The 27,754-nt window shown below is 45.3% G+C and overlaps 1 protein-coding gene across 2 annotated transcripts in view; it reads left to right on the top strand.

Moving 5' to 3' along the window:
• The window catches only part of LOC108786492 (disks large homolog 2), a 158,856-nt gene that overhangs the window by 71,280 nt on the left and 59,822 nt on the right, over positions 1–27,754 (top strand). The window contains exons 3-4 of one of the 2 annotated variants that reach the window (XM_018555809.1): positions 9,827–9,897; positions 15,348–15,352. In XM_018555809.1, the coding sequence (XP_018411311.1) occupies positions 9,827–9,897; positions 15,348–15,352 (76 nt within the window). Of the gene's footprint in view, positions 1–9,826; positions 9,904–15,347; positions 15,353–27,754 lie in introns of both variants that reach the window. The other variant, XM_018555808.1, reaches the window with a different exon arrangement.

Below are 27,754 nucleotides of genomic sequence, written 5' to 3'. Positions count from 1 at the left end.
CGCCCCTAGGCTGTGATTGGTCTTTAGTTTTTTTGTGCCTAGCGTCCTTCTCCTGCAGGTGGCGATATTACCCTACAGTACATGATCTCCGATCTGTTCCCTGTGTCCTTCAATGAACGGAGAGAAAAGGATTTTACGGTGAGTACTAAAATCCTATTTTTTTCGGTATCGAGTATGAGTACTGATATTTTCTTTGGTACTTGCCAATACTGGGTACTGGTGCCGCGTGCCCAGATTATCAGGAAGTCGGGCGGCGGATCATGACCCGTCGCCCAGCTTCCCGATTACCTGTGAAGCCGTTAGTATGAATACCCAAATACTTAGTATTGGCACTGATACCAATACTAGTATCAGTATCGGTGCATACCTACTGATCACCTTTAGAATAAATTGAAATGTCAGTTGTGAACCAAGTCTTCTCACCCAACATCAGTACCTGACCTTACAAATGTTCTTTTGGCTGAATGGGCCCAAATTCCCACAGACACACTCCAAAATCTTGTGGAAAGCTTACCTGGAAGATTCAGCTCTGTTAAAGCTGCAAAGGTTGGGGCCAACTCCACATTAATGCTCATGCTCATAGGTGTAATGGCCAGGGGTCCACACAATCTGGCAATATAGTGTTTAACACTTTGTATTAAGGCTGCAACAACTAATCGACAATCGATTATAATCGATGATCGAAAAAGTTGTCAACTTTTTCAATCCTCGATTATTCGGCTTCCGATTGGTTGGCACTGTTCACGGCTCCACACACGCTGCGCGCCACACCTCCTCCCCACCTCACGCTCGCCGCTGACAGACCCGCCCGGCTGCATCTACGCTCCACGCGCTGCACCTCCTCCCTGCCTCACGTTCACCGCCCACATCCACGATCGACACAGGGACGCGGGGAGAAGAAGTAAGGTGTGGACCAGGTGTGGGCGGATGACAGCCGCCGATAGACAGGCCCCATCTCAGAAACAAGTTGCTGGAAGACTGCTCAGGTAAGCCTGCACTTTCCCCCCACATGGTGCTCTATAATGTATTGCTGGGATAGTGGGATTAGTATTCCTCTATAGCTGATAGCTGTATATTATACAGAGCAATGTACCATCAGCTATAGAGGAATACAAATCCCAGCAATACATTATATACTGTATGTATTGCTGGGATTTGTTGTATTCTTATATAGCTGGTGGTATTCTGCATTGCGCTGTATAGAGGTCTACAAATCCCAGCAATAATACATTATACAGTGCAATGCGAATACCACCAGCTATAGAGGAGTACAACAAATCCCAGCAATAATACATTATACAGTGGTGCAATGCCGAATACCACTAGCTATAGAGGACTACAAAACCCAGCAAAAGTACATTATACAGCGCAATGCAGAATACCACCAGCTATAGAGGACTTCAAAACCCAGCAATAGTACATTATACAGCGCAATGCAGAATACCGCCAGCTATAATGTACTATTGCTGGGTTTTGTAGTCCTCTATAGCCGGTGCCATACTGCATTCATTGCTGTATAATTTTACACTTTTCATTTCACTATATTGCACACCACACTTTTTTTTTTTCTTTTTTACTTCCACCGCTCCAAGCTTGCTCCTGTGATGGACTGCAATCTCAATACAAACTAGTAGTCCCATCACTGGAGCCATTTTTTAACATTTATTTTATTAACCGATTAATCGAATGTAATAATCGGCTAACTAATCGATTTTGTATTGACTTTGTATTGGCATTTGGCCTAATAACTATACCTTTATAAAACTTAGGAGTAGCTTCAAGAGATGGGACTGTTTTGGGTCAGATCAGTCAACAGTTAAAAGTCCACGTAAAACTATTTTCATGGCAGGTGGAATCGCCTGCTACCTTCCTATCTCTGCACCTGCCAGCCATGTCCTCTTGTTACTACAATTACAAAGGATTCTTGCTCTTCCTGTTTTTCATGACTATAGCAGGTAATGTGAGGTTCTGTGGTGGCCGGCATTAGGATTGGAAACCCCAAAGACAGCAGAAGTATCTTACCACTGAAGTCCTCTTACAAGACTGAGGACCTCTTTAGGTTTTAGGTTCAATCTATCTCTTCCTAATATAAGCTTTCTTACTTTTATCATCGGGAAGATGCCTAATTATAATGGCAGTTGTGATTTACAAGTATCTGCTGACATATCATGGAAATGTCACCAAAAATGCTGAAAACCAATTTCCATCTCCTTTTTAATAAGGTTAAGTGAGCGGAGGTGTCTTCAATCCTGTCTGTCAACGATACTGGCTATGCATCACTGTGATGTGCCACCGTCTTCCAGGAAATAGAAGCGTATGATTGAGAATAATCAAGTAAACACTGTCATTTAATATGGGAAATCAGCAGTTTCCCACATTTGGAGGAAAAATAGCAAACCAGGAAAAAAAATCAGTAGCTGGAAGATTTATGGGTATAAGGAAAAGTAAACCTTTTAGAGAAATTTGATGTAGAAGAAAAAGTTTATGCGCTGCCTGGTTTTATCATGTAGGTAAAAAGAGCTCAGTGGGCAATTTGCCCTGTCCCTTGGCAGGAAGTTGATATTTTAAAGTGAAAGATTGGTTTTGCTTGGAAAGCAGCAATACCCTCTAGGTCAACTTTATACATTTGACCTTAATCATCAAGTTGCAAAAGCAATTAGAGTCAATCTGAAGCCATTTATTTAATCTTCAAATTTATGTTTTACTATGTCCCATTGTGTTGATTATCTCTCTTTTCTTTTTGTCCTGCAGACCAATGTTTCTCAACCTAATTGCAGTCACGTCACCCTGTAAAAGTAAATCTTAAGGCACCCCAGTCTAAAATGTAAAACGTGTAAACATGTTAAAAAAAAAAAAATTGTGTGGCACCTTTAAAATCCATACCAAATCCTTATCCGAGATAGGGGTCTGGTATAGGTTTTTAAGGGGGGCCCACGCAAAAACGGTAGGCTTTCCTTTTGTATGAGAGCCCCTTCCTTACACATCATAAGCCCCCCTCCTTATACATGAGGAGCCCTCTTTACATCAGAGATCTCCCTTTCAAATCAGGAGCCCCTCTTTACATCAGAAACCGCCCTTCGCATCAGTAACCCACTTCACATCTACCATTCTTTTTCACATCAGGAACCCCCCTTTTATATCATAGTCCCCCTTTGCATTAGGAGGCCCCCTTGATATCAGAGCCCCCCTTCACATCTGGAGCCCCTGTTAATATCAGAAGCCCGCCCTCCCCCAATTACATCAGGAGCCCCCTCCTTTCACATCAGGATCCACCATCCTTCTGGTGGAGCCACATCAGGGATGGGCCAAGATAGTTATGCATAGTTATTAGAGTTTTTCGGTATAGAGTACGAGTACCGATATTTATCTTTCGGTACTCACCGATGCCGCTGGTACTGCAACACTGGTACTTCCGCTAGCATGGAGCTGGCTTCACAGGCAATCAAGAAGCCGGGTGGTGGGTAATGACTCGCCGCCCGACTTCTTGATTGCCCAGGAAGCCGGCTCCTTTTCCGTTGTGGCACTGCCGGTCAGAGGGAGATTTCCTGTATCAAGGGTAGATATTGGAGCATTTGGGCGAGTACAAGTACTTGCCCAAATACTCGGTATCGGTACAGATACTAGTATTGGTATCGGTTTTGGTGCATCCCTAATAGTTATTAAAAAAAGATAAATTTTTGTTGATACTTAAGGTACTTGAATGCATTTTTAAGACTTAACGTCTGAGTTTAGTGTCACCATAAGCTGTGCCAGAAAGAAACATTCTTCATATAGTTAGTGAAGTACAAGGAGGTCTTCAAAACAGGACAGGGGGTTCCACAACTTAAATCCTTTTCATGGACAGTCAACATCTGCTCATTGTCAACATCTGCTCATTCCTTGTTCTACCTGTGTGGATATCAATGTTGGGGTATCTTTGTGACACTCAATGTAACTGTAGCTGTGTCTTGGATAAGCTACAAAATGTCTTCAACATTACAGAGCAAGTCCAGTTCAATGTGCCAAACTACTACTACGGGTAGGCTACCTCGACCCTCCAGTTGTGGTAACACTACAAGTCCCATGATGCAATGCAAGCAATACTCTGACAGCCACAGGCGTGGCTTCCAGAGGCAGAGGCATGATGGGACAGCCGGTATGCCAAGGTTGCCTACCCCGAGCTATACCATGACCTGGATCAATGAGAACCTTCACAGACATAGCGATATTGCATTTGGTTTCTACACAGTACTGGCTTCCATTGCACAATGGTATTAATGAGGGGAGGACAATACATAATATAGATTCAGTGCTAAAGAAAAAAAGATTTTCTACCTTTTCAGCTTTTTAAAAAGTGTTCAGTGTTTAATGTTACATTGTGTCAGTTTGATTAGCATGAGAATGAAGCCTGAGAGAAATAAATGACACCGGTGCTATTTTCATGTCATTCCCTCGGTGAGGAACGCGGTGAGATGTTCTGTTTCCTGTGTGTTCATCGTGTACATAGGGAAAATGAAATGAAGAGCTCAGATATGATAATACTGTCTGCAATTGCAAGGCGGTTTGAAGGACATTAACTGGATCTCTTTCTTTAACTGACCTTCAGATATTGATGCCACTCAATGTTCATTTTATAAAGCCGTGAAAGTACCTGGAATTCGTTTTAGTCCCCTGTACGGCGGAGCTTAGATTGCAGAGGGAGAAGCAGCACAAAGAGACCAATCAGTGGTGCTGCAGTGTTCATGTGTTAACAAGGAACATGCTAATTTGAGAGGAGAGCAGAGTGACGGAGAGATTAACCCAGTCCATTGTTTTTCCTATCTAGATACACTACATTGGCAAAAGTATTGGGACGCCGGCCTTTATACGCACATGAACTTTAACGGCATCCCAGTCTTAGTCTGTAGGGTTCAATATTGAGTTGGCTCCGCCCTTTGCGGCTATAACAGCTTCAACTCTTCTGGGAAAATGTCCACAAGGTTTAGGAGTGTGTTTATGGGAATGTTGGACCATTTGTGAGGTCAGGTGCTGATGTTGGATGAGAAGGCCGGGCTCGCAGTCTCCGCTCTAATTCATCCCAAAGGTGTTCTGTCGGGTTGAGGTCAGGACTCTGTGCCGGCCAGTCAAGTTCCTCCACCCCAAACTCCCCCATCCATGTCTTTATGGACCTTGCTTTGTGCACTGGTGTGCAGTCATGTTGGAACAGGAAGGGGCCATCCCCAAACTGTTCCCACAAAGTTGGGAGCATGAAATTGTCCAAAATGTCTTGGTATGCTGATGCCTTAAGAGTTCCCTTCACTGGACCTAAGGGGCCAAGCCCAACCCCTGAAAAACAACCCCCCCTCCCATAATCCCCCCTCCACCAAACTACACTTGGCACAATGCAGTCAGGCAAGTACCATTCTCCTGGCAACCGCCAAACCCAGACACGCCCATCGGATTGCCAGACAGAGAAGCGTGATTGGTCACTCCAGAGAACACGTCTCCACTTCTCTAGAGTCCAGTGGCGGCGTGCTTTACACCACGGCATCCCACGCTTTGCATTGCACTTGGTGATGTAAGGCTTGGATGCAGCTGCTCGGCCATGGAAACCGATTCCATGAAGCTCTCTACGCACTGTTGTTGTGCCAATCTGAAGGCCACACGAAGTTTGGAGGTCTGTAGCTATTGACTCTGGAGACAGTTGCAACTTCTCCGCAATGTGCGCTTCAGCATGTGCTGACCGCGTGACCTACCACTTCCTGGCTGAGTTGCTGTTGTTCCCAGTTGCTTCCACTTTGTTACAATACCGCTAACAGGTGACCGCGGAATATTTAGTAGCAAGGAAATGTCACAGATCGACTCATTACACAGGTGGCAACCTATCACGGTACCAAGCTTGTATTCACTGAGCTCCTGAGAGTGACCCGTTCTTTCACAAATGTTTATAGAAGCGTCGGCATGCCGAGGTGCGTGATCATATACACCTGTGGCCATGGAGGTGATTGGAAAACTTGAATCCAATGATTTGGAGTGGTGTCCCAATACTTTTGGCAATATAGTGTATGTTCCATCTGTGTATTTATCTGCATGCTTGGAGCTCACCTTTAAATTCTACATGTGAGCACAAAATAGTGGAGAGTTGCTAACTTTTAATAGAAGGCACCTGAAGGTCTCCTTCAGTCTCTCTAAAGGTGGCCATACACTTTACAACCCTCGCAAGACTTTTGTCTGGAAAGTGCTGGAGAAGACAGTAGAGATGAGATGCAAGCATGTGGAGTCTTACTAATTTGTGTCCACAGCAGATCTGGACATGCCTACGGTTTTGGAATGGGATATCCAACAAGCCGGGTGTGATGGTCCACAAAATTTGGCAATATGGTGCTATAAAATTCAAAGGGGTGCTAGGGAAGGACACCTGGTCCTAGTAAGGCAGGGCTGGACAAATCCCAGGATCTGGGTCACCAATGCTCTTTAAATATTACAGCTGGCGCCAAACTTTCGAGGCTTTCTCTAGTTGTTGTCAATGTTGCTGGCTCCTGGATTGGACAGACTGGCTCCTGAATTCCTTATTAATTTGTCCATAGGTATCCTTCAAGTGAAAGTTAAAAAAAATAAGTAACAGATAAGAAAAAATAATAGCTAAAGTGAAAAAAATTATAAAAATTTAAAAATTATAAAAAGTAAAAAAATGTATAAGATAAAAAAAATGCAAAAAGGTAAAAAATATATAAAAACGTAAATTAAAAAAATGTAAAAAAAAAAAAGTAAAAAAATAATAAAGAAAAATAAAACAAGTTTAAAAAAAACCCTGCCGCCCCTGCCATCTGGTTGGCATTCTCAATTGGGGGGTTTGGCAGGGAGGGGGGCGCATTGAGGAAACTGGCCTTGGGGTAGCAGAGAGAGTACAATCCAGCCCTGATACCCAGGCATTAAATTATAACTCCTCCCGAAAGAGCCAGCCCACTGCTGCATTAGGGCTGAGGGCTCCTGAGAGGAGTACTGAAGCAGAGTGCTGTGATGTTTTCAGGAAGATGTGTACAGCACCCTGCTGGCCCCACCTTCCCACCAGCCATTAACTGCCTGCATTGCACAGAGAAGCACAGAGACCCAGTTGACTGACAAATTAAAAATAGAAGCAGATTAAAATTCAGCTTTAACCTTTTATCTTTCCTTTCCTTTTTCCCCGCTATATCTTACATGCATATAAAAATCTCATACAATATTTGCAGTCTGATAGGTCATACCAGTATCTAAGGTAATAAATGGGGTTGATTTACTAATGAATTGGAGGCCGCTCACTTTACATAATGAATGTTCACTTTGAAAAGTGGGTGATGGTAATAAAGGTGACCCTGTATTCCCTATGAATCCCTAATCATGTCTAAGGGGAAAAAAACAGGATTCATACAAGCACGTGGCATCATGAGGGTGACAACGCTGCTTATTCAACGGTCGAATCACACAGCAGTGTTGTCGCTTTATGGACAGGGGAGTCTTACATGGACTTGTAGTGTTAAGGTTCATCCACATGGGGCGATCTGGCATTCCTGCGGCATGAATGGATAGACATGTGCGATTCGTTTAGTTCCGAATCAAAATTCGTACAAATTTTCCGGACGCATCTGAATCCCAATGCATCTGAATGTGTCCGAATCCGAATGTCATTCAAAAACTAAACTGAATGAGACATGTGACTTTTCTGGCCAATCAGATGTGTTTTTCAGTTTAATGCATCCGAATGGATCTGAATATGAATTTTCGTTACGGCAACATGGGAGCCATATACAGTATATACATATAATACTAAAGCTGAGGCTCCTAGAACCGCATGGCATTCAGGATCCAAATTTCCAAACTGCATTCAGGAGCTGCCGAATGCAGGCCCGGCGCTACCGCAAGGCAAGTCAGGCGGCCTGAGGGCGCTGCTTCGGTTCTGGGAGCCTCAGCTTTAGTAATATATGTATAAGGCTCCCAGACCCCTATACATATATGGACCCAAATGACATTTGGAAATTCGGATCCCGAATGCTATTCCGGTCTGGGAGATTCAGCTTTAGTATTAATATCTGTATATGGTTTTCGGTGGCAGTCGTAACAAATATTTGTTTGTAAACTTATCCGAAACTAGCAAATATTCAGATTTCGTCCAAAATCCCAAACCGAATTGAATTTCGGACCCGAATCCTGAAATAACGAAATATCCGAACCAAATTTTTCCGCAGCTTATATGTCTACCTATGCAACAGGAATGCCAGGTGTCCCTGTTTAGATGTGGCCGATGTCTGTGCAAGGCTGCATGTACAGCGGCCGCATCTGAGCGGGATTCCTGCCACAAGCACCCATAGGTTCTTGCCGCAAGATTTCCAGAACTTCCTGTGTGAATGGGTCTTAAGACTTTGAAGCAAAACCTATATTAAGCCTTGCAAGTGCTAAATGCTTATTTTGTTCTAGGGGCCAAAATAACAAAGATATGCTCACCCAAACCTCTGAGTCACCTGGCGGCTGCTGGACTAGTCCTCTCTTCCCCTCCGATCCAGCAGTAGTATGTCCCTTAGCGCCCTCACGCCCCCACTGCATTAGACGTGATAACTCACTGGACCTTGGACTGCTGCAGCGGAGGGGAAGCAAGGGTGGAAGGACCGATGTTAGAGCAAGCTGCCTCAGAGGATCGGGCGAGTATAACTTTTTCATTTTCCTCCCTAGACGCAAACGAGTTGTTAACCCTTTCAGTTCGGGGGCAGCCCCACTGCAAGGGTTAATAAAAGTTTTGCCCGGAGTTCTTCTTTAAGAAACAAACTAAACCCAACTCCCCTCAGTGCTTTATGGTTTATCTCTGTCCTTCTCTGTGGCTGCCACCTTTGCTTGACAGCTTGGCCTGGAAGTTGGGAAAATAACGGATATGCCTCATTAACACAACGTAGAGTCGGGGCCGTTACAGATCCATGCGACGTGCACGGCCGTATCGAGGCCGTTCCCAGGAGGGACAGGTGCTGTGTGCAGGGCCGGATTTCCCACAAGGCCAACCGAGGCCCGGTCCTGGGGCAGCAGAGAATAGACATGCACTTCCGGGCACCGGGCGGGTATTTGTGTTCTACATTGAGCCCTGCTTTGGGCAAGCAGGGCTAAATGTACAACGGGGAAGGTGATGCTTGTTTTGCACAAGTGATCTCGGCTATATCACTGAGAACACTTCTATGCGGCCTGCATACAGGGGGGCGCATTGAGGAACCTGGCATTGGGGCAGCAGAGAGAGTAAATCCGGCCCTGGCTGCCTTTGATTGTACGCACCAGCTGGTTCTTCTCTGTGGGAGGACACGGCCGTACGCACACCTAAGCTGCACATCCCTGCGGGTGACGGTGTACATACTCGGACGCAGACAGGATGCACTGACACCCACACATATGTGCAGTTCAGGTGTGTGTATGACAGCGTACGGCCGCGTCCTCCCATAGAGAAGCACAGGCGGCTGCGTGCAATCACACGCAGCACCCGGCCCTCCCGGGAACGGCCCGATATGGTCGTGCATGCCTCACGGATCTGTACGGCCCCACTCTACGCTGTGTGAATGAGGCCGTATACTGGAAGGAATAACAGGAAATAAAACTATGTTACAGTTGGACTCCGGAAAATAAAAATGGTTGTGTTTATACTACTAATAGTATATCAGGACTTCACTATAGCCTCTCCCATCCTATGGAACTCTCTACCCCAACCTGTTCGTCTATCTCCCACTCTGACTGCCTTTAGGTGATCCCTTAAGACTCATCTCTTCAGGGAAGTCTATCCCACCTAGTTCTACATCAAATTTGTATTACTCATCCCATTAAATACTGTCCTAACTGGCCATCTCACATGTTCTTGTAGGGTGGAAAGAAGAGAGAGAGCGCGGTTGAAGACAGTGAAGTTTAATGCAAAACCCGGAGTTATTGATTCTAATATTAGTAAAACCCATGAAAAAAAAAATAAGATTGACTCACTTCTTTACATTTTGTTTTTGTATTGCCTCCGGGCAGATATAAGAGACACAAATTAATGCAGCACTGCATTCATTAATACATCATTCAATGTATTTTTGTAAATGTAAGCAGTGTGAGTACCTGAATCTGACCTGGTGTCGGCCTCTTGCAGTCTATGTACAACAGGCTGGGAGAGAGAAGCATCACATGGAGCCAGTCAGGCTCATGTGCTAATACGAATAATGCCAATAAGAGGATAGAGCAGAGTAATGAGTTCATCACTGTGCTGCTTCTCCTTTTACTGTCCAGTCACAGGATGGGGGTAGGGACAAGACCTGTAAGTGTTACTTAACTGCAGCAGGAAAAAAAATCAACTGCTATGCTCATTATGAGGAGCTCCCACCATCCCTGTGCTGAGTTCCCGGGTCTGTACACCCGCTGTGCCCATTATGAGGAGCTCCCACCATCCCAGTGCTGAGTTCCCGGGTCTGGACACCTGCTGTGCCCATTATGAGGGGCTCCCACCATCCCTGGGCTGAGTTCCCGGGTCTGTACACCCGCTGTGCCCATTATGAGGAGCTCCCACCATCCCAGTGCTGAGTTCCCGGGTCTGGACACCTGCTGTGCCCATTATGAGGGGCTCCCACCATCCCTGGGCTGAGTTCCCGGGTCTGTACACCTGCGGTGCCCATTATGAGGGTTTCCCACCATCCCTGTGCTGAGTTCCCGGGTCTGTACAGTAGCTGTGCCCATTATAAGGGGCTCCCACGATCCCTGTTCTGGGTTCCCCCGGTCTGTACACCTGATGTGCACATTATCCCATCACTGTGCTGCTTCTCCTTTTACTGTCCAGTCACAGGCTGGGGAAGGGACAAGACCTGTAAGTATTACTTACCTGTAGCAGGAGGTCTCCTGCCCTGCCAGACAGGGCTGCACTGTGTGGCAGAGCTGTATAAATCTCAGGACTGGATATACACAAATACAAACCCTTTGCCAGGTAATGCAGCCGTCTCTTGGCTGGTGTCCGGCTTTAAGGAAAGCGATGAGATTGCACGCACAGAGAGAGACTCGAGTGAAGCAAACTGTTCCAGTGAAAGCTCCAATGTTAGGAAATAATGGGGCGTAATTGAATTTCATCTCACGATGCGGTGGAGAGCGATGCGCCAGAACAGCATGACGATACATCACTGCTATTATTATTACATTTAGCTTTCAGAGGATCCGTGTTTCTGAATGAAATTGAGGCTGATTAATGAGTCACAGATTATAATTAAAGCTAATTAATTTAGTTGTGTGATTGTTGTGACAGGCAGATTAAAGGATGACGACTCGCCGTGTTCCAGGACCATAGAATAAAACATTTTGGTTTGTTTACAGAGCATCCCAGAAAGTTCTATAGGAGATGGTGGGGTGACAACTCTTCTTATTGGTTTTTACCAACCTTCTTGTTTAAAGGGCCAGTCCACCTAAAACTTATTTTTGATAGATGCTGGAGGGCTAAGCCACCCCACGGTTTCTTAGGCTGGCATTTATGTGCTGTGTTAAGGTATGAGACACCTATACAGCAAGACACCTGCAGTGCAGGTGTCTTGCTGTTCAAGCACACCAACACACTGTGTTGCAGTAACGCCCTTGTTACTACACTGCGGAGTCTGTTTGTGAGATCTCTGACTTCCCAGGAGTGTACAACTGCTTATGAGGGCTTCCCACCATCCCAGTGATGAGTTCCCAGGAGTGTACACCTGCTATGCCCATTATGAATGCTTCCCACTATGAGGGCTTCCCACCATCCCAGTGATGAGTTCCCAGGAGTGTACACGTGCTATGCCCATTATGAGGGCTTCCCACCATCCCTGTGCTGGATTCATGGGTCTGCATACTTGCTGTGCTCATTATGAGGGGCTCCCGCCACCCCTGTGCTAGGTTCATAGGTTTGCACATATGCTGTGCAGATTATAAGGGGCTCCCACCATCCCTGAGCTGTGGTCCTTGGGTCTGCACACCTGCTGTGCCCATTATGAGCGGTTCCCACCATCCATGTGCTGCGTTCCCAGGTATGCACACCTGCTGTGCCCATTATGAGGGCCTCCCGCCAACCAAGCGCTGGCTTTATGGGTCTGCACACCTGCAGGGCCTACTAGGAGGGATTCCAACCATTGCTGCGCTGGATTCATGAGTCTGCACATCTGATGTGCCCCTTATGAGGGGCGCCCACCATCCCTGAGGGAGCATGGAGACGGCTTCCGTGCTAATCAGGAAGCCGGGTAGCGAGTCAGTATACGACACCTGGCTTCCTTAATGGGACTTCCGGTATCGGTATTCGGTATTGGTGAGCACCATAAATAAAATGTCGGTACCCGATACCGAAAAAACGTTATCGGTGCATCCCTAGTATAGTAAAGTTTCTGTGTTCGGAGTTCGGCTTTAAAAAAAATGATTTAATGTTCTCCTCTTCTTGTTTGTTTTTGATGACTCCATTTACCACTCATTCGCATTAAAACCAGAACCTAATCGTACCCGCCAGACTTGATTTGATTAACGGCGGCGTCCTTCCCGAAAATGAGGAATAGGGCTGATGTAGGAAAAGTCAGATGTAAATTCATTGCCGTCATCTGCCTATTGACGGTTTAAAATTAAATCAATTTCCAGGTTGTTTTCTTGCATTATTGTCTCCCCGCGTCTTCATTATAAACATCGGCATCTCCCGTTTCTCATTATGCCTTATCCACAGTTCTGTGATTGCGCAAACAAGCTGTTCCGTCTCATTTCCATTTCCCGGGAACGACACCTCACGGGTTACAGTGCGGTGCGCCTCCATGTGCCGTTCCTGCGTCTAATCATGGAGCATTAATGTTGTTGTCATTTCATTGCCATCACACGACTTGCTCATCTTCAGATGGAAGGTTGCTCTGCAGCTGTCATTGTCATTTTGATATAATAGAAAAGTGGAGGGAAGCAGGGACAGATAAGAGCGCACAATACTTTTTAGAAATGTTAGATTTGATACATTTTTGAAGTGTCAGTAAATGTAGCCATACACGGCTTGAATTTCGTCCAGTTCCTGCCGCAGAGGACAAAATTTTAACCATGGTTGACCCTGTTGGCACCATGCTGTTGGCACAACTGCTTGCGGTGTCCTGACCAGGATTCGAACCAGGGACCCCCAGTGCAACCCTGATTGGATGCAGTCATTATTCGGCCATCCATTTGGGTTCCGTTGGATTCATGGGTCTGCACACTTGATGTGCCCATTATGTGCCGTGTGACAGCGCTGATTGGCCCAGAGGAAGTAAGTAGAGTTCCTAGCTTGGTGCAGAGGAAGAAAGTGGAGTTCCTAGCTTGGCGCAGAGGAAGAAAGTGGAGTTCCTAGCTCTGTGTAAGCTGCGACTCTGGCAACGTGCAGCTTACACAGCCGCTCTTGGCTCCTGGTGGCTGAACGGAGGGTGGGAGAGTGAAAGACAGGTACAGATAACCTGTTGCTTTGTACAGCTTGAGGAAATCACAGGTTCCAAAAATGTTTAACCACGGTTGACCCTGTTGGTATCACATTGCACCACCCTGTCGACACAACTGCTTGCAGTGTTCTGACCAGGATTCGAACCAGGGACCCCCAGTGCCACCCTAATTGGATGCAGTCACTGCTTGGCCATCAATTTTCCACCTGTCTCCTTAGGTTTTTCAATCAAAGTTTGTTGAGCCAGGTGGAAAATCGATGGCCGAACAGTGACTGCATCCAATTAGGGTAGCACTGGGGGTCCCTGGTTCGAATCCTGGTCAGGACACTGCAAGCAGTTTGAATGTTCTCCCTGTGCTTGCGTGGGTTTCCTTCTACACTCTAAACACATGGTGGTAGGTCACTTGGCTCCTGGCTAAGTTGGCCCTGTATGCATATGAAATAAGTGCCCCTTGAGGGCAGGAACCCACGTGAATGTGTAGTATGTAATGAATTGCATAAATTGTCAGCACTACATAAGTACCTGTCAGTAAGAAGAATGTCACTTACATTGGTGGTCAGTGGGAAGAATGCTCCTTACATTGGTGGTCAGTAGGAAGAATGTCCCTTACATTGGTGGTCAGTGGGAAGAATGTCCCTTACATTGGTGGTCAGTGAGAAGAATGAGGTATGTCCCTTACATTGGTGGTCAGTGGGAAGAAAGCCCCTTACATTGGTGGACAGTGGGAAGAATGCCCCTTACATTGGTGGACGGTGGGAAGAATGCCCCTTACATTATTGGTCAGTGGGAAGAATCTCCCTTACATTGGTGGTCAGTGGGGAGAATCTCCCTCACATTGGTGATCAGTGAGAGGAATGAGGTATGTCCCTTACATTGGTGGTCAGTGGGAAGAATGCTCCTTACATTGATGGTCAATGAGAGCAATGAGCCTAAAGGTGGCCATACACATTACAACCATTGCAAGACCATCTTGGACAGGCAGACCGTACTTGCGATCATTGCAAGCCCGCCCCCCCCGAGGGGCGAGCTTCCGATGACTGCAATGCTGAACGGGCAGTGTGCGCACACCGGCCCGTTCGGCATTTGTCTCCCTAACACCGTTCTAACCAGCCGAAAATCGTAAGATTTTCGGCTGGTTTTCTAGCATGCTCCTTAGACAAAAGACCTGCGACCGTACAGTAGAAACGGTCGCACGTCTTCATCCACACTGCACGATTCTCGTACGATCGCGGGATTTCCCCCCGATTCTCATACGAGAATCGTGCAGTGTATGGGCACCTTTTAGAATAGTGGTCATTGGGAAGAATGGTCCTTACCTTGGTGGTCAGTGGGAAGAATGCTCCTTAGATTCAGTGGCCTCACAAGGGGGGTGCGGCCAGCATCTGGGTGACACCATTGGAGGGGTGACACCAAAATGACTGGCAGTCATTTTGGTGTCACCCCCTCTAACAATTTGGGGACTCAGTCATGGACTGAGAGCGCCGACAGTGTCAGGAGAGAGGAGGGGACCCGGCGGCATACCTCATCCTGCCAGGTGAACGCCCCCTCCTCTCTCTGCCGGCGTCCTTCACCAAGATGGCCACCGGCAGGCGTCAATTAGATGGACGCCCCTACTTACACTGGTGGACAGTGGGAAGAATGCTCCTTACATTGGTGGTCAGTGAGGAGAATGCTCCTTACCTTGGTGGTCAGTGTGATGAATCCCCCCTTACAGACAGCTAAAAAGATTACTGGTAACAGTGGTTACTTATGTGAATGCCCAAAACTGCTCATTGCTTAAACCTCTAACAACCTCTGGAGGAATCGAAGAGTTCAATGCAACCAAGGGTGAGAAATACTGATCTAGATATTCCAAACAGCTAATCCCATTTGTGTGCCCGGGATATTTGGCTTTTAGATGGAGTATTATATAATGTCTATAAAGCTAAAGTGATTTGAAAGCTCGTACCTTTAAAAATGGATGTGAGCCAGCACAAGGTGTCACATTAGATCCGAACGTTCCGTTTTCAGTATTAAGTTATGATGACAGGCTTACTTATGAAAGAGTTATATTTTGCCCCTTGCTTGCTTTGTCTGAGGATGACTGCAAGTCAGAGCTAAGAGGACTCCCGGGATCTGAATTGCTGCTGGGCTGTCCACTGCCTGACTGTATATTGATAGTGAAGATGTAAAGGCACACAGGACTTTTGTTCTAAAGTAGAACTACGGCCTCCCATGAAAAAGCACATGTAGGTGTTTTAGTAGATGGAGGGTAGAGTACCACACCCCAAAAGAGTGCACGTATCCAAATAAAGTTTTTTCAAACCCCACCGGGGGCCCAACAGCCTGAGGGGAAGGGGCTTTTAAGATTCTCGACTCTCGCGCACAGATAATATAAAAAACATGTTTTTGTATTAAAGACTTCTCAATAGAAGCATTATAAAGATAATATAAACTTTTGTCAATATGTGCAGAGAAGCGCAGTGATCTTTTCTAGGCTCCTCAACATGTTTCGCCACCTCTCTGGCTTCCTCAGGAGGGCTTGATCACCTATGAAAGTGCTTCACTCTGGACCAATGTACTGCAAGTCAGTCATCGGAGGCTAGACATCATTTAGGCTGGTGTTAGTGGACACGAGGCAACAGCAGCGCTTGTTCATTTACTACTCGGGACTCTCGTCCTCGTTATTTGGGGTGTCTTTGCCTGCCTGCGAGTGTGTCCTCCCATGGCCCCCCCCAGTGAAGCTAGCCTCCGGCGACTGACTTGCAGTACATTGGTCCAGAGTAAAGCTCTTTCTAGGTGATCAAGTCCTCCTGAGGAAGCTAGAGAGGCGGCAAAACATGTTGAGGAGCCTAGAAAAAGATCACTGCCTTTCACATATGGACATTGATTCCATTTCGTTGTATATATTGTATTTGGTTCCCATGTGGATTTCCAACCAACTTGTAATATGCAAAAAAAATGTTTTATCTGATTAATGTTTTTATTGAGAAGTCTTTAGTTAAAAAAAACATGTTTTGATTTTATATTATCTGCGCGGGAGAGTCGAGTATCTTAACCACTTGCTGTCCGGAGCAATTTCTCACTATTTGCACACGCATGATACAATCTGAATTTTTGGCTAGAAAACAGCTTCAGACCCCCAAACAATGATATATTTTCTGAAAGCAGAGGCCCTGTAGAATACAAAAAAATGCTTTTATGTTGCATGGTATTTGCACAAATGTTTATTAAACCGGTATTATTTTATAAAATACACTAAAATTAAATTTAGTGCACAGAAACATAATATAATACCCAATTTTTTGTTAAAATGTAAACAATGGTGTCACACCGGGTAAATAGATACCAAACATGCCAAGCCATAAAATTGCATGCGTCCGTGAAGCCGCAAAAAACTTCAATACCCAAAAAAAAAATTATACTAACTTAATTGCTATCACATAGGGGGATAACAAGCCCCCTATGCAATAGCAGATAGGGTGTGACAGGTCCTCTTTATGGAGACATCAGGGGTCTTTCAGACCCCTAATGTCACCTAGGGACCGCAAAGAAGCTGATAAAGCAGAGATCTGCTTCTCCAGGTTCTTCTCCTGGCTCTAAGAGCCGGAGACTGTGTACAGTAACACCAGAAGTGATGTAATGCACATCACGTCCGGGTCCAGTGGTTGGAGGAGAGTTCAGCGGCTGGAAGCCTGCTGATCTCTCTCCTATCGTTGCGGGGAGACCCGCTGTGCCGGTCCTGGGCCCACACGAGGGACTGCAGAGCTCGGGGAAGCTGGCAGAGGGGGGTGGGGGCAGCACGATCCACCGATCGGTACAAACGATATGGCGGCTGTATAGACGCCGGACCGCTTGTAACTGAACAGCCATCGCCGGCTGTTTAAAATGACGCCAAGAACACAGCTGCAGCAGGTGTGTTCTTGGTATAACCACTTCAGTGGCCCGCCGTATATTTACGTATTGCGGTCCTGAAGTGGGTATAAGCCCCTCCCCCCAGGCTGTTGGACCCAGGTGGGGTTTAAAAAAAAAAACTTTATAAGAAGCACATCTTCATAAGAGCAGAACTTCTTTATAAGTTTATCTGCACTTCCACATTATCACTGCAGATTTACAAACTTGTAGCTTGCCTATTAGCAACCTGGCCATACATAATCCCGCCCACTGCTTTCTGACAGCACTGCCTCTGTTGCTGAAACCTGCCCACAGTGAACTGCAGTATCTGGGAGGGGGAGCATGTGAGACACAAATGAAGGAGGATTTGGCTCAGTCAGGGAAGGTAAAACAAGTATTTTTGTTTACTGCGTCCTATAGGAGCCTGTAGTTCTACTTTAACTTATTTGGTTCTTTTTCAGCATGGTCTATGCTGTTCACATAACAGAATCAAATAACTCAGCCCCAGGGCTTTTTTTTATACTGTTATTGCTTTCAGACCTGGCCTGGGAAAAGATCTAAGCTTGAGCTCCAAAAAAAGTTAGGAACCAACAACGATGCAGCTTTGTATTGCAATGCAGTATACATATACAGATGGGAGTTCGAATCCTATAGTTCTTCCAGCTGATATCTGGTTTTTAACAAGTTTAAAGGAGAACTATAAGGTGAGTGCTTTTCACTCACCTCATAGTTCTAGCCGACCTGTGACAATGAGACTGTCACAGGTCGGCTCAGTAGATCGGGAGGTGAGCGAACACATACCGGCGTTCGCTCACCTCTCGATCCTGTCACAGCTCTCTGCCGTGACAGGGGAGGGGCTGGATTCCCCGCTCCGATCCGCCAGCGCTGACTGGCGGAACGGACAGGGGAGGGGGCGGGTCCGGCTGGCTCTGCCTCTAGATAGGCAGAGCCAGCTGTCACTCACGCAGCTGGGCGGATCTTGACATCGATGTCGGGATCCGCTCCGGCTACTGCGTCTCAGTATACCGCAAGTATACTCAAAGTTCTCCTTTAATATTTGCAGCAACTGCATAACCCGACCTTCAGTGTGGTGCCTAATTGACGTAGAGCAATAAAGGAAATACTTCAACGACAAAGTCAGAAGCAGAGCAGAAAAACACCTGCGTACATTCGCCCCAACAGGGGAGGCAAAATCAAATAATGTCGGAATTCCTAATATGTTTATATATAATTAGCCACATTACGGAACAAAGCGTTATGGAATCTGGTGTGTATAAAATATAGGCGGCAATTGGCAAGGCTTCAAATGAAATGTCATGTGCTAAGCAAACAGTAGAAGATAGAAGATAGAAATCACCAGCACTCAGTAAGTCATGTTCAAATGGTAACGTCCATTTATTCTGACAAGTCGTCAGTGATGTCACTGGTCTCTAGTGAATGGATAGGCTGCATTCTCAGTGATGTCACTGGTCTCTAGTGAAGGATAGGCTGTATTCTCAGCGATGTCACTGGTCTCTAGTGAATGGATAGGCTGCATTCTCAGTGATGTCCCTCGTCTCTAGTGAATAAATCGGCTGCAGTCTTAGTACTGGTCTCTAGTGAATAGATATGTGGCATTTTTTATGATGTCACTAGCCTCTATTTAATGGATAAGCTGCATTCTCAGGATGCCACTGGTATCTGGTAATTCCCATTGACATCACTATGTAAAGGTAATGGTTCTTCAGTGAGAAATGTGCCAGCTGCATTTTAATAATGTGCACTCTTATTTTAAGGCTAAGGATTGCTTGCTGATATTTCCATAACATATTTTGACAGTGTTATCCCCAAGGCCAATGAAGAAGTCCCCTGAGCTTGCAGATTTGCCTGCTTAAAAGCTGGAAAGCTTGTTGCCTCCTTCATGAAAGACATCATATATTCATTTTCTCTACACTTTATGACAGGGCTAGGCCCATCAGTTTAATTCAAAGTTAAATGCCAACAAAGTTTCAAGTAATTCCGGCAAGCACAAGGCCGCACAACGCAAGATGGAGAGTGAATTCATTTTGCATAACAATACATAATTGAATAGAGTTTCCTATAATGCATTCTGAAAAGAGCACGTTGTTGTATTTTATCTTCTAATTATGTAATTAGTTAAATGAGCTTCAAAGGCAATTTCTTCAGAGTAACGTAGAAGACGATCATTACATCTTTGGGATCGTATTTACCATGCCTGGTTATATCCTGATGAATGCTAATTCTATTTTTCTCTTCAGTATCTGGAGGGCTATTACAAGGACTCTGTAAGGTTTTACTGTTTTATTTTTTTTTTCTTCAAGTAGATATCTGTCTCAAGAAAGTTATCCTGTCAGCATGTGTCACAATTCTCGACTTACCTGTATCAATCGCGGGGGGTCCTCGCACTCGCAGCATGTCGGTAATTGGCACTTTTGTCAGTGACTTGTGTCCTATAACTTCCCCTTGTGAAAATACTGAGGCCTCTTGCACATGTTTAATGGCATCCTTACATCAAAATGGCAGCACTGGAGTGCTTCCTGTTATAGACAGGAATTGCATCCATTCTGCAGCACCTCCTGACATCACTTCCTGTTGGATCACTATAAAGCTGCAAGGTCTCAGAGAGAGAGAGTGCTCAGTTGTTTCAGAGCTATCCATAATCCACAGTGTGTTCCAGTTGCTAGCCGTGTGATTCCGTTACCTGACCTTGGCTTCCTTAATCGAGTTTGATCCTTTGCTGCTCACCCTGACCTTATGCTGCGTTTGACTATGATTATTGGACTTCCCTTTTTGTACCACGTATTTGCAATCTGTGCCTGATTCTTCTACTGAGTATGCTATTCCAAGGTGTGTGCCCCTGCTATTGGGCTCTGCTTATCCAATTACTGACAGCATGGGTTAATTTTTTTAGTTTTAAAAAGTCTTTTTTGAGAAAAAAATACAACAAAAATTCAGACATTTGCTATTATCTCCATAGCAAAACGGCGATTGCACATGGCTATGCAGAAAGTGGGTGTAATGACCGGATTAAAACATGTTTCATGTTGCCTTTGTTCATTGTGTTACAGAATTACAATGACCAACAGAGGACAGAGGTGGTTCACACAGGAGTAGCTGTAGAATCGCCTTAGTAGCTTCACAAGAACATATTAGCTATTGAATCGCCCTAGTATCTTTACGAGAATATAATAAAACTATAAGGACCTGTGTCGATGGGCTTTGTTTTCTGTCAGAACCCATTCTCTCCCCGTACAAGTCAACTGGAATGCAAGAGCAGCTTGATGCGGCCTACAAGGAGGCCAAATACTAGACATGAGAAGGGGGAGAGAAGCGCTGCAAACTGGCTGAGTTCAAGCAGGGGGTTGGGTGGGAGGGATGGATCAAATATGCATCAAATGTACAATGGTGTAGCTTCCAGAATGTTGATCCGATTGTCAAGAAATGAAATATATGGTTGAGGTTTGAGTAATGCGTATAAACAATAAGGCATGTAGAGACTCACCATGAAGTTGGGAGTGACGGTCTTAGGCAGTTCCTGGGTATTCCACCCAGGAACTTCCATCCTCGCCACAAGCATCGGAACCAGCGGATTTCGTCACTCGCCGATGACTTCACATCACTCCCAACTTCATGGTGAGTCTCTACATGCCTTATTGTTTATACGCATTACTCAAACCTCAACCATATATTTCATTTCACTAAAGCTGAGGCTCCTAGACCCGAATGGCAATGGGGATCCAATTTTCCCAGAGCTCCTGAATGCCATTCGGGTCTGGGAGCCTCACCTTCAGTAATATAGGTACATGACTCCCAGACCCGAATGCCATTCAGGAGCTCCCATATGCAATTTAGAAATTTGAATCCCGAATGCCATTCGGGTCTGGGAGCCATATACATATATTACTAAAGCTGAGGCTCCCAGACCCGAATGGCATTCGAGAGCTCCCGTAAGCAATTCAGAAATTCGGATCCTCAATGCCATTCGGGTCTAGGAGCCTCAGCTTCAGTATTAATATCTGTATATGGTTTTCTGTGGTATTCGCAATGATTATTCGTAAACTCATCCGAAACAAAAGAAATTTCAGATTTCGTCCCGTTTCCGAAACACGAACGGAATTGAATTTCGGATACGAATCCCGAAATAGCGAAATATCCGGACCGAACCAAATTTTACCGCAGCTATCTGAAAACATGTCTATCAAAAACAGGTCAAATGCACCTGTGAATGATCTCGGAAGCATCTCAAATGCAAGTGGAATGCACCTAAAAGCAAGCTGCATCAACAGAAGCCCAATGTCTGTCGACACATGTGCTAAAGCTGTGTCTTCCAGACCCATACCCACGTAATGATCCAGCAAGGGTTGCTAAGTTTTTAGATTTGTTAGCTCTAGAATCCCTTTAGAGGTTATGATTGCGTTGATACCATGTACGAAGAATTGAACTTACCTCCCATTGCTCCCACGCCAGCGCCAACACCTTCATAAGTTCATTCCAGCACGGAGGTGCCAAGAATCAGCTGTGGTTGCACAACTCAGTGGCCATTCTAAAGAAGATTGAGAACAGGCAGGTAGGTTCTGCATGACCTAAGGGAGTGAAACCTCCCTGAGCTCACGAGTGGGTGGAGAGTTTTATTTAGGAAACATTTCAGAATGAGAAATCTTTTATTTCCCTCCAAGAGGTTGTAAAACACTGTTAAATAGTAACTACCTCCAGTAGTGTTATTTGACACTGGAGAAAAGTCAGGGCCGGAGAAGAGGTTAGTTAGAGGTGATGGGGTAGTCTGAACGTAACATTTCAATGATATGCTTCTACCAATATTGAAATATGATTGGAAATCAGGGATTATTGCATACTTTAAGTGGTAAGATAATGGTTAGAGCAAATTAGCACAAGAAAAGAATAGGGGGTGAGAAGGTGTAACTCTTATAAAGTGGATTGGAGGCCAGTGTAGAGGCTACAGAGTTAATGCACTTAAAGGAGAACTATGAGGTGAGTGATTTCCACTCATCCTCATAGTTAGAGCCGACCTGTGACAGAAGCTTTCACAGGTCTGCTCTTTTGATCGGGAAGTGAGCAGAAACATGCAGCTGATTCGCTCACTTTCCGATCGTCTCCCTGCAGGGAGCAGTGACTGTCAGTCACCGCTCCCTGCAGGGATTCCCCTCTCCGATCTTCCAGTGCTGAGTGGAGGAACGACCAGGGGAGGGGGTGGGCACAGCTGGCTCCACCTCTAGATAGGCAGAGCCAGCTGTCACTCACGCAGCTGGGTGGATCTCGACAGTATTGACGGGATCCGTCCCGGCTGCGGTCCTCTCGGTATATTGCAGGCAATAGCCCACCATGTACTGAGCTATGGGTCACGGGAGGAGGTTAATATATGTCCTCCTGTGACCCTAAAGAGAACTATGGGGAAAAACACTTAGCCCATAGTTCTCTTTTAAGGCAAAAAAAGCTGTTGACTTTGCAAGGGAATTTTCCCTTAGCTCAGTGAATGTGGTGAAAATAAGTAAGAATACCCAATCACGGGCAAGGAATAAAAAAGTACCTTTGCTGTATGATTAGATGATAGAAGTCAGTAGAGCTTTACCTCATTTACTAAGCTAAGGGAATCAAAGTGAATCAACCCTTTATGTAATGTTTCGTAAGGTGTGAAACAGAGAGGCCTCCCAGTCCTTTGTGGTTGTGCATAATTTGCTTGTTGACCCTCAACCTCTGAAGCTGAAGATTGATTAGGTCAGCCGCTGAACAGGACTAATCAGAAGTAATTAACAATTAGCTGAAGAGAGGTCATCTTCATTGCATGTTTTCTTCTCATCCAAGAAACATAAGGGAAACACCACTTCCTCACGTCCTTTAAAAGTAGTATCTGGAGAAGGATATGGTTGTGTTCATATAGTGAGGCCTAACAAGTTCTCAGTGTAATGCCCATTATAGTATTTGCAAATATTCAAGCTGATATTTAAAGTGGATATTCAAGAATCAAAGCCATGACAATACCAAAAATTTGCCTTTATTGACATTACATAGGTGACACTAGTAACCTATTGTGTAGTCCAATACTAAAAAAGGTTGATCAATATGAAAACATACTGTGCCCATCCATATTATAATGTGCCTCTCGGGCCTTCAGGGAAAAATGTCCTAAAAATTGCCCCCTTGCATATAATAGACATCACACTTGACCTGCTCATAGGTATCATCTTAGGCCATTCAATCTAATAGAAAGTTACAGCGCTAGGTATGCACGACCAACTAGTCATGAATATTTGATCCGTATTTAATCAGTTATCTCCAGTCGTTCAGTTGGTATTATTGATTAATCATCAGAACATCATGGCTCCTGATACATTTTTTAAAAGCAATCCTCGTGGAATTTAAATTGCATTATACATTTATGAAATGCAAGGTAACCTACAATGTTAGCGATAGTCACATTTATAATGCGTGATCATTGATCACAGAAGGTAATACTCCATAATGGACTTTCATATGTGCCATGTAACTTTGGTATCAATGCCTATGATGCCATTCTCCTTATATGTCCCACATATTGTACCACTAAATCGGTATATGCCTCCAAATGTTAAGTGGGAAAGTTAAAGTCTAATTAAACCCTTATCTTTGTGTAATATAGTCAAGCTGGCTAAACATCACATATGTGTAGGCCTAACTATTGTTGTAGCTATATCAAGCTGTTCTATGCCAGCAGCACGCAGGAGTTCTGGACCGTTGTGCGTACACATAGCACAATGATCCAATGTGCCCCCTCCATAGACCTCCAATTAACAAAACTTTTACGCTACCTGAGCAGCCTTAAGCACTGTGCAGGAGGCGCCAGCCCGCTGGAGATCTTGGCCACTGTCCTCTGTGTGCGAGCAGCAATCCAGACGTCCAGTGTGCTTATGGCAGAGGACAGCTTTCTATAGGGCTGCAGTAGTAGTGCATTATTATTCCCTTCACGACCAATGACGGGATAATCCCGTCATTAATTCTGAAGGGGGTTAAACAGATGGACTCTGTTCATAATTGTAGAGCTGGAGGCCGGCTTTACAGTAGAAGTGATTCTGGTGGCTCAGCTGCCGCCAGATGTCTTCTACGATCTGGTAAACGGGCTGACACCCCCGACTTGTTTCCCGAGCTCCGCTGCCCCTCCTACGAGACCAGGACCGGCATCTTGGGTGTCAGTGGGAAGCTGGGGAGGAGAGCTCTCCTCCCCGTTCTATGGGACCGGGAGCGACACGTATTGCATCACTTCCAGTCCCATAGCTGTCAGTGCTCAGCTCCTGAAGCCCAGCTATAAGCTATTGAAGTGCAGTCTGCACTTCAATAGCTTATTTAGAGTGTAAGGGTGCTACTTGGGGACCCCCAGTATCACCTTAAAGAGTACCTGTCACCACCAATATGCTATTACATGGGGGACTTGTAAGCCCTCGTATGTGATAGCAATTAAAGTAAAGTTAACCACAAAAAAAACAGTTTTAAAAATAATATTTAATACATTAAATGTAAAAATAATAATTACAAAAATGTAAAGGCCACCGCAAGCACATGCGTCGTTACATAAACATGCGTTGTGTGCGCGCCTACGTACCAAAACTAGGATTGCGCTACACATGGGTATCGGCATGCACGCCAGAGCGAGGGCAATAATTCTAGGGCCAATATTTACACGTATCTCTAAACTTTTTTATTTATTTTTTTATTTATTTTTTATGGTTTTATATAGTGTTTTAGGTCACTTAATTTAACTTAAGTGCATTTTTCACTACATTTTCGGGTTTGATAATAAGTTGCGCTAATGTCGTGCAACATAAAAATTTGAAACTGCCACCATTTTATTCTACAGGGTCTTGGCTTTCAGAAAATATATACGGTAATGTTTGTAATTATCAGGCCTAAAATGTGGATTATAACATGGTTGCAAAAAAACGGCCTTGTTCCTTAAGGGGTTATAAAATATAGACCTACACAATGTTATATTAAGCTAACCTGTCCCAATATAAAGTCAGGGTGTTACTTCTATTTGTTTTGCATTGGAAATGTGCAAGTGAAATAAAGCTCACATGATAACAAAGATTCAGATGAACACCGTCCACTTTCTTAATATACAGGCTCCACAAATCACTTTTAGGGCTGGTGTTGACGGGCATTTGCAATGCCTTTGGCACGTGTTCACATTGCCCTTCATGGAGGAATAAAAAAAAAAGAATACATTCGAACTGAAATTAACAGATCTCAAAAAAAACCATTTACCATAGCCCATAAAACCACCGTGTGACTTCTAATCTAACCAAGTGGCTCTCCGGGGATAATTGGCCCCCTTTATACACTTATAGCTTTGATAAATCAGTAGCTGCTTTCACTGGCACAGTGTCACAAATGTGGGTCAGGGCTTGCGGTTCGTGATGACTTCACAGCTAAACTCTAAGGCAAGAGGAAGAAATGAGATGGAAATTGGAATCTTTCAACATTATGGCTAAGAGTCTGATAATGGATCAGGCTCAAATGTGTATGTGGAAACCTATTTTTCTAATCAACGCAATTTACCTGCCCAGGTATAAGACAGCTTACAGAGCTAGGTTATTGTTTTTCTTTTAAATAAATATTCATGTAATTTTATTGGTATCTATCTTCATTTTGTACATTTACCAGTAGCTGCCTCATTTCCCACCCTCTGTCAGTGATCTGTGCAGCGGCACGTTCCTCCTCACAGCCGTTGCTGAGTCAGTGACAGCCTGCAGCTGCGGAGGAGGCAGGACCACGGCGTTGGCAGCGGAGGAGAAGGCGGGGCGCGTAGGAGGAGGCCAGGCCCGGAGGAGGAGGCGGTGGGGCACGGCGGAAGCGGACAGAGGATTGGTGCTGACAGGTGAGAGGTGTGCAGTGGTGTGACCAGAGAGTCTATGGTGGGCTCTGCAGGGTCTCTGTCAGGTGGGCTGTGTGGGTTCTCAGGTGGGCTCTGCAAGGGGCGTAACTAGAAATCACAGGGCCCCATACAAAATCCTGGTCAAGACACTATCTGCAAGTACTTTGCATGTTCTCCCCGTGCTTGTGTGGGTTTCCTCCAAGTACTCCGGTTTCCTCCCTAGAATTATTGCTTTCACTCCAGCGTGCGTGGGAATACCTAACGTGTGGCGCAGTCATCGTTTTCGTACATAGACACACCCGATGCGTGTTTGTATTAGTATGTGTGTGTACTTGTTCACAAGCCCCCTATATAATAGCACTTGAGTGGTGACAGGTCCTCTTTAAGGAGACATTAGGGATCTATTAGTCCCCATTCACACTTTATCATTGTATGAACGTGCGCCAAAAGTGTGTCATGCATGCACATTTGCACAGTCACACAAAGTATCAAAAACGTGCAACGTACTTGCGGTGCCATTACTTTTTATTGACACCCCAAACGCAGCTGGTAAAAGCCACGTTTTTACCGACGCGCGGACACGCGACAAACACACACAAATGCATGGCCAATCACGCAGGAAGCTCACAGCTGCAAATGCTGCACGAGCTTCTTTGCCGCGTTTGTCCCACGTGCGGCGGTCCATTGATAGGAATGGGCTGATGCGTAGCAATGGCAGCAGAAATGCAGCCGCACGCGCATTTACGCATCGCAAAGTGTGAACAGGGCTTTAGAGGTGACCACTTGTCTCTTTCTCCTGCTGCTCCCCTACACAATCCCCAATGTATAACAGATCACTTGCTCCTTAAAGCAAACAGCTAAATGCTTTGTATTTCTGTCCATCCAGTCCTGCGATTCTCGCATCTCTGCCAGTTAATTAACACTCACGGGTCATGTCCTTCCCCCAGCCGAAGGCTGGGCACACACCTTACAACCATCGCAAGACTTTTGTCTTGCGATGGTTGTAAGGTACTTAAAAAAAAGTACGATCTGCCTATCTTGGCAAGGCAGATCGTACTTGCAATGATCGCAAGCCGCGCCCCCCTGAGGGGCGGGCTTCCGATGACCGCAATGCCAAATGGGCAGTGTGCGCTTGCACCGACCGTCCGGCTTTTATCGTACAAACATGCTACACACCCGCCGAACATCGTACGATGCTCGGCGGGTTTCCGAACATGTTCGTAAGTTAAAAGTCGTGCGACCTTACAGTAGTAGAGGTCGCAGGCTTCCACACACCTTACGATAATCGTACGATCGTGGGATTTCCCGCGATTATCGTACGATTATCGCAAGGTGTGTGGGCACCTTAATACTGGACAGTGAAAGGAGAAGCAGCTGACTGATCAACTCATGTCTATCACTCTACTCTGTTCTCCTATCTGCTTCTTCCTTGCACCAAAACAAAACTGGCTCCACGTGCTGTTTCTCTCTTGCATTCTAAGCGCTGTTGTACATAGATTGCCATAGGCTAGTATCAAGTTATCATTCAGGTACTTACACTGCCTGCCTTGAAAACATAAACTGCGTGCTGTATTAATGAAGATAGAGCTGCATTGACTTTTGTCTTTTTCAGTCTGCCTAGACTTCAGCCTCAGGCCTCATTCAC

This window comes from Nanorana parkeri, unplaced genomic scaffold (genome assembly GCF_000935625.1).
Source record: "Nanorana parkeri isolate BGI_ZX_2015 unplaced genomic scaffold, ASM93562v1 scaffold214, whole genome shotgun sequence".
Classification (NCBI taxonomy): Eukaryota; Metazoa; Chordata; class Amphibia; order Anura; family Dicroglossidae; genus Nanorana; species Nanorana parkeri.
Note: the sequence above shows the minus strand (reverse complement) of the source record. Positions and strands in the feature narration are given on the sequence as shown.